A 12,394-nucleotide genomic window follows, 5' to 3' on the forward strand; every position below is an offset into this window, starting at 1 on the left:
GGCCCTGAAGACATGGTTCATGGCAGGCCTGGGGAACTCAGAGCAAGATGGATGGAGCCCATTAAATGATTAGTGATATTGTGTGCTGTCATCGGGATGGGGGGGATTATTTTATTATTTTTCTTTTTATTGTTATTTGTTTTATATGGTATTTTTATATCCTTGTAAGCCACCTTGAGTCACCATTGCAAGTAGGCGGCAATATAAATATTTTAAATAAAGAAATACATAAACAAACAAACCACACAGACAATTAAAAAACTACAAAGGAAAACACAGTAGCCTACACCCAAAGAAGCAGGGATTCGCATCAGACAAACAAGCAGAAAACAATAGCATAATCAAGGAATTACATAGAGAAAGCCACACACTGATTAGTACTGATGATGTTACCTAATTGGATAATGAAACAACTGCAAGCAAGCAACCAAACTCAGAGCACCAAGGACCCCACATTTGTATTGATGCCTAGCTAAATTTGTTGGGGATTTTTCCCCAGAGGGTCTATGCAATTGACTCTTAGCAAATAATTATAAATTAACAAAGAAAATGAAAAAAAAAGTACAAACTTGCAGCCATCCTAATAAAGGGATAGGGTTGAACATTTCCTGCATTCAAATGTTAAAGATTTGAAAACTCATTTGGAACAGTCTGACTTAATCAAAATAATCAGTCCCCATTTTTTTAAGGTTAGCAATTTCTTTATTCAACTGTGTCCACTGCTATGTATTCCAAAGAGTATCAAAATCAGAATAGCTCTCAAGGGAAAATACTTAAAATTCCTTAGGGCTTAACATTGTGTCCTTGTGAAAAAGAAGATATTGAGTGCATATTTCATGTCCTTTTACATTGCACCTTCTATAAGGAAAAAAAGGTCCCTTTTATCCTTTAGACTGGTCTGATTTATTTTTTTATTTTGCTATATTTGAAATAACAATTATTTTAACTACTTTGCTAGCTGACAGAATTCTGGTAGGTGGGTGTGGCTTGGTCATGTGACTGGGTGGGCATGGCCAACTCGACATCACTCATGTCAAGGGGCACTTCTCCTTGCCTGGCCTCTCATGACAGTGGGAATGCTGCAATGGTCATAAGTGTGAAAAATGGTCATAAGTCACTTTTTTCAGTGCCATTGTAACTTTGAACGGTCACTAAATGAACTGTTGTAAGTCAAGGATTACCTGTACAAAAATATGAAAAGCTTCTTTGCTTGCAGAAAGCTGCCCTAAATGCCAATCATTAGATTAAAAATACCTGCAAGCCAGAGTTACAAATCAGGCAGGGTGCCAGAGCACCTTGAGGAATGAAAATAGTTAAAATGCAGTGATAACTATCAAGCAGTCATCTCTTGCTCATAAAGTGAAACCCTTTAGCAGAGAGGTCATTTAAGCTCTCCAGAAAGAGCACACCTAGGAGAAGCAATCCTTAGATCCATTTGCACCACTTAAAGCTGGTCTCTCTCATCTCACAAGATATCCTAAGAAATCATCCAGATTTAAGGAAAGGTCACATGCCCCCCAGAAAGGCAATAAAAAAAAATCAGTGCCAAGCTTGCATCCTGGCTCTTGGAAGTATACCCCAAAAGGGCAGTGCCACATAGTACTAAAGCAGTGAGGAAGACCCCCTACCCAGATAGAAAAAGGCAGGAAAAAATCAAACACAATACAAATAATTAAATCACAACAGTAGCTGTTGCTTGTTGAAGCTGAATAGGAAAATTATCCCATCAATAAACACAGAATTAAACTTCACCAAGCACAAAATTAACCTTCACCAAAAACCAGTTTTAGACCAAAACTCAGAAAAGGTATGTAAACTCACGTTTGAATGTCAATTTTTCTAGCTAGCCAAGAAGCCTTGCTGAATGTCACTCATCTTGGTTCCCTGTCACTAAAAGCTTTGCTTCATTATTCAATTATTTTTTCAAAGTGCTGATTGTCCAAGGAAGTATTTCCTCCCAACAGCAGTGTAAAAATCTTAAAACAACCCTTCCCCTTTAAGAAAGCCAAGCCCCAAAGTTCCAGATACAGGAAGTCTAGGCTGTCTGCCAAGAATGTAATAAGGGTAGAAAAAAACAAAAGGAGATTGCTTCTAACTACCAGTTCTCTGAACTGCTTAGAAAGTTAACAAGGGGTTCTATAGAACCGGTAGAATCCCACCCCTGATTGTCACTACTGCTTCTTCTTTCTAATTTCTATCTCTGTTACATATTAGGATCACTTACGTTCATATTCCTTCTAATCTTATAGATGTGTCAGACGACTATTTCAGCATCTGGGGCACCTGGCATTCAACTCTGAAGAGTGATTCCAAAGGGCTGGGAATGACAGGTATACATATCGTTTCTCTTTCTATGCATCGAATAATTATCTGATTTGACTATTCATATATTAGTGCTATTTCAATATAGTATTGTACTAGAAGAGGACTACTAATTCTCTTTCTCCAAAAGCTATCCAATTTGTAAACCATATAGTTCAGTAAACTATAGTTTACAAAAGTTTATATACCACATTAAATATGTTTGTTTCAGGAGTTTCCACAACAAACTTTTTTTTGCAAACTTTCAGATATTATGATACTCAGTTCAAGGCATAACTGTCTGTAGAATATTTTACAATATAGAGCTATTGTGTGGAAATGTGTCTATATATGTAAGTAATCAATAGTAATTCTAGATATCATTCCCAAGTCTGATGTAAGATTCCAATGCACATGTCATTGTAGATTATCTCAAAAACAATGTATGATTTGCTTTATTATTAATCATTCTCTCTGGTTTTTTAGGGTCATATGGAGACATCTATGAGAGCAGCTCCTTGCGGCCAGGGCAGTGTTCCCTTTCTCAAGGGAGCCTATCATTGTCTTCTCCTCAGTGGCAGGAAAGAAATACAGAGTTAGACAATGGAAAACAAGTCATCCGGAGGAGTCAGACAACAGCTGCCCTTCCTGGTTGCCGTTTGCATCCCCCTCTGTCTCAGGTGTACAGCACCCCACAGATTGAAGTAGGTAGAAGGAATTCCAGCCAGTCCAATTCAAAACATCATTCACCTGTAAGATATATAGAAAACTTGATGGAGCATGACTCAGGTGCAACTTGCCCACATGCTGCATTTAAGCCATCATCTCTAAGGCAAGCTGAAGTAATTCGAAAAGACAAACCACCACCTTCTTATCCTGAAACAGCAAAACAAAGCAGCTTATCATCCCTCCAGCCAGCAGTGTCTTCTACAGGGTATCCATTGTATCAGAGGACAAACTTATCTGAGGCCCAGGGAATGAGGATCATGGCTCAGGTGCCTGAACAACCTATCCAGCATGAGGAGCAACAGAGCCAAAATGAAAGAAAGTACTCCTTTCCAGACAGTGAGCAGAACAGTAAAAATTTGTCAGAGACAGACTGGCATGGGTGGCAAAGCGATCGATGGCAGATTTGGGAGATTTTATCACCTGACAATCCAGATTCGCTCCCTGAAACATTAGTATGAGTGGAGAAACCAGCAGGCCTTTTCCAAGTAGGGAAAACTGGTAATAGTGGACTGGATTTATACTGAATTATTTTTTAAAGATATGTTTACCTTATGGAGTATTTTAAAATTAAATTTATTAAAAGAATTTTAATAGCAGTGTAAAATTTAGTAACACATTTTTTGGGTTTTGTAGAAGGAAATGTGAGATGGCAATTTCAGTCCAAACTATTCTGTGAAATATAAGCTGTGTATACAATAAAAATGACCCTCTTGGTGTTGCTAAGATATATTTGTGTCTGAAGCTCAAATGACTGTATATTAAGCAGGTGTTTTATGTACAATTGCATTGTGTTTATATGCAAAAAATGATCTTGAATGTTTTTTTGAAAATATATTTTAATCATGCACTACTAATATTAATATACAATATATTGATATCATTGGAAATGCACAAACTGGTTTCTGTGCTTTTAACTAATTGTTTGTGAAAGACATATATTTTCACTGACAAGATGGAATGAGAACATTAAAAGCCATATATTTTATAATAAGGAAGTTAAAGAATATCTAACACACTATTTGCTTGCAAGAAAAAATTAATGAACATATATTTTTACTCTTTTAGAAAACAATTCCAATCACCCCTTCATAAATATGTCCATGTCTACACCATATACAGAAAGGTCCCAAAGATTCTTCTACCCATTCCATATTAGACTTATAAAATTTGGGCATGGGTAAGGAAGTATAGGAGAGGGCATTTAGAAAGTTTTGTTAAGATTGTTTATATGACAAACCCTTTTAAATTTTCAGTATTTCTGTATAAATATGAACTAAAATATGATCTGCTCTCAAGTCCTAAAACTAGATAAAAAGAACCCCATGAAATAAATGAGCCAAAATCCTTGATGCAGTGGTTAGAGTGAAGTACTGCAAACCACTTCTGCTGACAGCCAGCTGCCTGCAGTTTGGCAGTTCGAATCCCACCAGGCTCAAGGTTGACTCAGCCTTCCATCCTTCTGAGGTGGTAAAATGAGGATCCAGATTGTTGGGCACAATATGCTGACTCTGTAAACCGCTTAAAGAGGACTGTAAAGCACTATAAAGTGGTATGTAAGTCTAAGTGCTATTGCTATTCCTGTTATGGAAAATTATCCAAAGCTACATATTTGTATATAGTAAAACTAAGTGAACCTTTGCTTTTCAGTAACTTGGGTGCCCCTGTTGGAGAACAGAAACAGCAACTAAATGTTTTCAATAACTGTTGATCCTGCACATTGGATGGAGGAATTCTAGCTTATTCCTTCTCAGGGAATACCTTTAGGCAGGGGTGGGCTTCGAAAATTTTAGCAAGGGGTTCTCTGCCAAGTGGTTAGGTGGGCCTAGCCATGGTGGGCGTGGCCTAATCAGCCTCTTTCCTCAAGCCTCCAGGAGGGAAAAAAAACGGCCTCTCCAGGCTCCTGAGGCTCCCTGGGCTCCTGAGGCTCTCTGGTCCATTTCCGGCCTTCCCAAACTTCCGGAAGGCCTGTTTTTTGCCCTCCCTGAGCCTCCGCACACGCCCTGCACTTACCTGCATCCAAAATGGGCCACTTGGGGACTCCTGGGAGGGGAGGGGAGGGGTGGGTGGGGCCAGCCAGGAGTGGGATTTGGGGGTTCTCTGAACTGCACAGAATCTTAGCTAGGGGCTCTTCTGAATCCCTGAGAACCTCCAGCAGCCCACCCCTGCCTTTAGCTCAAGGATGGTAAGCTTCTTTGCATAAATAGTCCAGTCAAGTTCTTCTACAACCTTTCCATAGAATTACACTCAAGAATTTGATTTAGCCATTCCAGGCTTTAATTATCTTCTTTAACCATTCTTTGTTTGTACAACTTGAATACTTGGGGTCATTGTTTTGCTACATGACCCATTTTTGTGAGCTTCAGTTCATGGACAATATCCTGGTATTTTCCTGAAGAATTTACTGGTACAATTCAGAATTACATCAATGATGGTTCACTAACTTGGTCCATAAGGTACAAAGGAGGCTCAAATACCACTACCATGATTTACAGATAAGATTCTTACATTACAATATAGTATTTGCCAAACAATGCTTTTCAATCAAGCCTAAAAGTTCTGTTTTGGTCTCACCTTTCCATAAAACATTATTTCAATAGACTTCTGGCTTATCTATGTGGTCTTTTGCAAATTTTAGATAGCAATAGTAATAGCACTTAGAACACATACTGCTTCACAATGTTTTACAGCCCTCTCTGAGTGGTTTACAGAGTCAACATATTGCCCCCAACAATCTGGGTCCTCATCTGATTGACCTTGGAAGGATGGAAAGCTGAGTTAACCTTGAGGTGAGAATTGAATTGCCAACTGCAGACAGCTGGTAGTCAGCCGAAGGAGCCTGCAGTACTGCATTTTAACCACTGCGCCACCATGGCTCGAGATGAGCAGCAATGACAGCTTTATTTTTTAATATCTCTCCTTTGTATGAACATTGACAACTTTCTACATACCCAGAATCCTGTACTTTAAATAAGGAAGGACCACCCACATTCACACTTGATTATCATGCCATGGATTGAAATATCTGATTCTTAATTTCCCCTTCAAATGAACTGATTATCCTAAAGGTTCATATTGATCATTCTCCAATAAACAAATGAACAAATATAGTGCTTTGACTCATTCATTTAATTGTGTTCTTTTACCTATTTTTAGGACTTTTGTGGAAAACAGAAAATGTTTTAGGACATATCTGTGCAGAAATATTAAAAATTCAGAAGAGTTCACAAACTCTTAAGCTCCACTGTACTAAATGTTTTTATATGTATTCATGGGACCTGGAATCCTGACAATTAACTAAAATATTTTCCTTTTTTAACCAACAGTTTTCCATATTCACAATTCCTAAAATATTGACAGAATTCCACAAGATGATTCCAGTGCAATGTTGTATTTGTTAAATGCTAATATTCTGTGCTTTTAAAAGTTTTATTATCATTCAGCATGGGAGAGGTCCACCTGTTACATTCTTTTATTATAAAAAAATGCTTTCCTTAAATTTCAGTGGGATTTTATCTAGTGGTGTCTTTTAAGTTATATCTTGTGCAATAGAATAAAAGTCTTGCAGAAAAAAATGTTTCTATTTATTAAGTAAGCATTTTGTACATATAATCCATGAAAAATAAATACTGTAAACAGCAGCACATTATTGTTATTTGAAGGAACGAGGTAACTGAAAGTTTTCGATTAAGGGACCATTTCAATGGAATTGACCATTTCATGTGTAGGTGTTTCCATGTGAAGAGCTGAATAGAGAACTGGCATGCTTCTTTCTACTTACTAAGTGGGCATGAAGTGATCTCTTTGGGCTCTTGCATTCTTTTTTAAAAAATAATTTTTATTAAAACAATTTTTCTTATATACAACATCATTTCCATTCATTACAATGCTTTTGTGACAGTATACGTCCTTTTACATAAATCTTAACACTATATACACTTGTCTATGTTGCTTAATCTATCTTTATCCACTATATCTTTTACCTTATTGTCTTCTTCACTGTTCAACTTTATGTTTATCATTTAGTCAATCATACAGTACATTCCACGTCAAGTAATAATCCATTTCCTCTCTTTCCTTTATCTCCATGGTCAGCTTACCCATCTTGGCACACTCTAGTATTTTTCTTATCACATTTTCCTCTGGTGGCATACTATCATTTTTCCAATTCTATGTGTAAGTTATTCTTGCTGCCGTTAATAAATGTAGCATTAAATACTCTTGTTTTCTTATCGTATTTTCCCATTATTATCCGATTATATCTCTGGTCTTAATTCAATTTGCTGTTTAATTATTTCTTCTATACATTTTTTTGTCCTTATCCAATATTTTCTCGCATTCTCTTGCATTCTGTTTCCAAAACAATAAAGTTATAAATAAATTAGAGTTATAGAATAACTCTAGAGCTATAGAAAGTTATAGAACATATACCCATAATGCATCATCACCCCTTGACAATTTGCAGCATCAAACAAGTAATTTAAATATCTAGCAATACTGTTTCAAGCCTCAATGTCCTCGTCCAGCCAATTGTGATCTGTATCCTTGTAAGCAAAATTAGTTCTATTTTACAGTTCCATACCAGCAATAACTGAGATAAAGTTGGGAATTACCTGTTTTCTGAAGTGCAGATTTGCATCTATGGCAATGTGACTGAAATCTGTCCAGTCAACAAATTCCAAGCTGTTATTTTACATGCCCAGATGTGCTTGCAATTCCTTATTAAAACTAGAAAGAGGCTTGAGTTTATTAGAAACCTGAATCTGTCCCTGACATTTGAAATCACAGTAGCCTTTTGGAAAATCTTTATAGATTATTTGGCTCATAAAATAACTTTATGCCATCATGGTCAATTGAAATAAAATCTAATTTAAGACTAAACTTTCCATGCAATATCTGTCTTGGATATAAACTAGCTCAGGCAGAAGCATCAGATTACAATAATGCTTGCTTGACAACAGCTTGTTCAATGACCTAAGTGACAATGGTGATGAAAAAGGAGATTTATAATCAATTTGTGAATTTGCAGCTATTGCAGCATCCCACAATCGTGATCATAATTTGGATGCTCGACAGTGCATTTATGACAGTTGCAGCATCTGTCACATGATCACCATTTATGTTCTTCACATGGCTGTGATTTGCGATTTCCTGCAGCTTCCCCATTGACTTTACTTGGCTCCCAACAACCAAAGTCAACATGGAAGCTGACAGGGAATCATAAGTTACTGCTATGTGACATTGTGTTTAATGACTGCAGTTGGAACTGACCTAAGTGGGACATGGTTATGTGCTGTTTCACTTTTTGACCACATTGCTTAGCAGTGGAGTTGCCAGTCCCAATTATTAGTAAAGAAGACTACCTGTATTCATCGAGTGTTAAAAAGGGATCTAAGCTTTTTTCCACAAATACTACATTTCAGGAATGTAAGGGGAGAGCAATTCATAGCAGCCAATTTTTTGCTTGACATAAAAGTTTATTTTCTTTCCGGCTTTATAGAAAATAAATTCCACAGTCTTCAAGACAAGGTCATTTAAACTTAAATTCTTTAGAAATAATCACATTCACCATATTTTATTTGCTGCTCCTTTCATATAAATAAAGGTCTAATTATACTTCTTTTATCTCCAGTATATACATTGGAACTTCTTTTCTCCCACTTAGTAGTCACTTCAAAGATGATTTCCAGAAGAAGCTAAATTTCAGTCAATTGCCATTGTTGTTAGTTGTAAAATAGATGAGTCACTCCTGTTTAAAATGTAAGGGCTCGGGTAGAATTTTAAACCTCAGTTGTTATGGTTTTGGAGTATAGTTAAAGTTTAGTGGCGGTAAATAATTTTATATTCATTATTTATACCTGTCTCATTACAGCTATCACTTTTGTAATCAAAAGTTTTAAACCCTTAGTGTACCTGTATTTAGTAATAGATATTTGTTTTGATAAGTCTTGAATTAGCATTGGGTATTTTTAATGGTTGTCATATTTTTACAGTGTTTTATATTTTACTTAATTATCATAAAAATGTACTTATCATAAGAAAATATTCTTTTTTCCCCCCAAAATTTTATTAATTTTTAAAAAACAAACATAAACAAACAAAACACAAAACATGGAAACATAAAACATCTTTTTTGAAAGCAGCTTGATCCCGGGTTACATCTCTTTGTACAGACATAAATTCAAGTTCATGCTCACTTTTATATACCATTCCATATCTTATTACCATTCTACATTTTCTGTATAGCTTCTCCCCGCTTTTAATTCTCTTAATTCTATTTTATTTATTTCATCTCAATTTAAATCATTATACTTATATCTTTTGTCTGTCCTATTTCAGCTGTCTATTATCTTTTCTCATTAACACAAAATTTCTCCTGTAATCACTGATTGGAGTATGATGCCTTTATATCTTTCCCCTTAATTTATAACACTTAATATAATACATAACTTTCATTCGGATTCTGCTTAGTACATTCTAAAGCTACACACTATATTTTAATAAAAAAAGAAATTATGAATATATAATATAATTAAAACAATCCATACCAATTGAACTCTATCGTTAAAATTAATATTCATTTAAATCTTAAACATTTTACACATTACTTTTCAAATAGGTATCATGCTTCTATGGGAACACTTGTAAATTTTACATAGTAACTTCCCCCCCATTTCACTTTATATTTTAAAACATTATGTAATTAAAATGTTCCCATTCCTTCCTAATTCAATTCTCTCATTTATTTCATTTCATTCATTTTGTTCAAAAAAGTTTCATTGAATTACACTGAGTATTTTATCCCATTCTATAATCATATGTTGTTCCAATTTCCTAACATTATTTCTAATACAAGTATAACAATACAATCTTATGTACCTTTGCAGAATCTCTTTTTCAGTTATATTTTTACCCATTGTCTCTAAATAAGTCCTGTTCCTTTACATCTTGTTCCAAACCTTTGTGGCTTCTCTTCCCTTCTTTCCTCCCTTGCTTCTTCACTCTGCCTTTTTTACCCCCTTGTCTCTCCACCTCCATTTCCCTCTTCTGTGTTTCCTTTTTCTGTTGCTTTCTAACATTATATCCACTTTTCACCTTATTTTTCCCTTTTTTGGTTGTTATTTTAGGTCTTAAATTCTCCATTCTCTTTCCCCCCTTTTCTCTTTCTTCCCCAGAAAAAGTTACTTGTTCATTAAAGATGGCTTCTTCTTTGTCCCAATCTTCTTGTAGCGCAGTTTCTTGTAGTTTCTCATAGGTAAAGATCGCCATTTCTAAGAAATGAAAAACGGAGCCAAAAGAGCCCTTCCCTTCTTGTTCCTCTTCTTTATATTTTTTTAAATTCCATTTTCAGTTCATCCACAAGTGATGCTATTGTAAAAAAAAATTTAAATAGCCACCCAAGGGTTTTTAATCATTCAAATATAATTTCCAAAAGTCCCAAAGTCACCAAGCAATCCAAATACACACAAGCTGTTCCATTTAACACTTCCTTCTTTTTTCACTTTCTCTTCCTGGGGTTACAATTTAGTTACAAAGTTCCAGTTAATGTATCTTTTAGAAGTCTTGTTACGATTTAACTTTTGATTCTTTTAAATTCCAAGCAGCCTCCTCCAGCCAAATCTTACTCTTATTCTTTTCCTCTCCCTTCCCACTTACAGCAAAAAAAAAAAAAGTTTTTTAGGTATTCAGAAATCTTTATTGTCCCCTTGGCAATTTTCCAGTTTAATTACTTGCTGATGCCAAAGTGGGTTTTTCCAATTTCTCATTCATCTGCTGTCAACGTAAGGAAGGAAAGTGAAAAAAAAACTTTCCCTTTTCACTTTCATTTGCTGCTTCCGAATCTTCTTTGGGAGAGATGTATCTTTTTTAAAATTTGAATTCCAGGATACCTTAGTTGTTGCTTCTTATCCCAGTCAGCCAAAATTTTCACTTCTTAACTTCCTCCTGCACTTTCTTTTCCGGATGAGTGCTTCTTCGAGGCGGTCATTTCTGACCGCCACTCTTACCGCCTTCGGAAAAGGGAGTTTAGCCAGCTGAGGAGGAGAGGTGCGGCTCTCCTCGACCCTGCCGGGATCTCCCCTATCTTCACCAGCTCTACAGGGTGGCTTAGCCCCGAAGCTGGCTGGCTCGGGGCACTCCAGCAGCGAGCGCAGGCAAAAACCATGCATGATCGCGGATTCCTGCCTGCCGCCGAAGCGCTGCAAACCAGAACTGCCCATCATAAGAAAATATTCTGATTGAAACCCAAACTTTTTGCTGCAAACCTTGACTGTTATTTTCATCTTTCTAAAAAATTTTTTTTTAAATTTATTAAGGTTGTTTGCCAACCATCTTACCATGAAATGACTCTAGGTGGCTTACAATGTTTATTGTCTTAATTTCAGAGATAGGACTGAAGAGGCCAAGAATCTGTTTTCAAAGTATCTCATTTAAAATAGATTGCTAAGAAAGGTTCTGTTTTCTCCCTTCATTTAATGATTTCCTGCTATACCACAGATGTTATACAACGGCACTGAGCCTAAGGATTGATTCTGTTCAACCAATCAGCAGATTACAGGGAGTCCTCACTTCATGACAGCTCCTTTGGTGTCAAATTAAAACAGTGCTGAGAAACTTCGTTATAGAGATATCCTTAAGGCTTATGTACTTGTGTTTCAAGTTGAGATGAAAAATATTCTGTATTTTATATTATGTAATGGATAAAATCAATAGTCAAAATAAAACATGTTTGAGCTGATCATCTTTGAAAATCAATATTTTGCATAAAATGATTTTCTATTTCAGGCCTAGGTAGCCTTTTGTTTTCATTCAGTAATACAAAAAAACTTAAAGATACCTGCTAGTTTCAAAAAGAAAACATTTTTAATTTATGTCCTAGAAGTGTACATATAAATGTGTGAAAAGATGCAAAAAAATAAGTCATTTTTTTTCAAAAACCTAACCCCAAAATGTTTCTTCTCTTTTTTTTTTATGATGGCCTTTTTTAGCTAAATTATATGCATCAGCTATTAAACATTTAAGTCTCAGGAGTGGGTCAAAGTGAGTGGAAGGCTACTATGCAGCTACCTGAACTGAAAATTAAAGCATTTTTTATAATGACAAGAATCATGGAATGCATTCGTCTAGAAGAAAAACAGCCCACTGACAAGAATGCTTAAAGAGCAACAGCAAGTGAGTTGCTGAGTAAAAACATTTTAAACTTGTTTTCACCTCCTAGTTTTACAGTACTATGCAGAATAACAAGTTTGAATTGCTGAATCTAAAAAATGTAAATAAATGCTGATTCCTGCTTTTAAATGATGGTCCATAGCAGGGCTGGGCAATTAATTGTCCCAAGGAAAAAACTGGGTCTGTGGTGAGAAACTGG

At 35.8% G+C, this 12,394-nt stretch overlaps 1 protein-coding gene across 5 annotated transcripts in view; it reads left to right on the forward strand.

Annotated features, from left to right (window-relative positions):
- The window catches only part of ARHGAP6 (Rho GTPase activating protein 6), a 269,917-nt gene extending 266,007 nt beyond the window's left edge, over nucleotides 1–3,910 (forward strand). For 4 of the 5 annotated variants that reach the window (XM_026714240.2, XM_087938350.1, XM_087938348.1 and 1 more), the window contains 2 exons: nucleotides 2,250–2,330; nucleotides 2,788–3,910. In XM_026714240.2, the coding sequence (XP_026570025.2) occupies nucleotides 2,250–2,330; nucleotides 2,788–3,488 (782 nt within the window). In that variant the 3' untranslated portion in view covers nucleotides 3,489–3,910. Of the gene's footprint in view, nucleotides 1–2,246; nucleotides 2,331–2,787 lie in introns of all 5 variants that reach the window. The other variant, XM_087938347.1, reaches the window with a different exon arrangement.
- The last annotated feature ends 8,484 nt before the right edge of the window (nucleotides 3,911–12,394 follow it).

The sequence above is a fragment of the Pseudonaja textilis genome, chromosome 8 (assembly GCF_049901715.1).
Source record: "Pseudonaja textilis isolate UNSWEBS1 chromosome 8, rPseTex1.2, whole genome shotgun sequence".
NCBI lineage: Eukaryota > Metazoa > Chordata > Lepidosauria > Squamata > Elapidae > Pseudonaja > Pseudonaja textilis.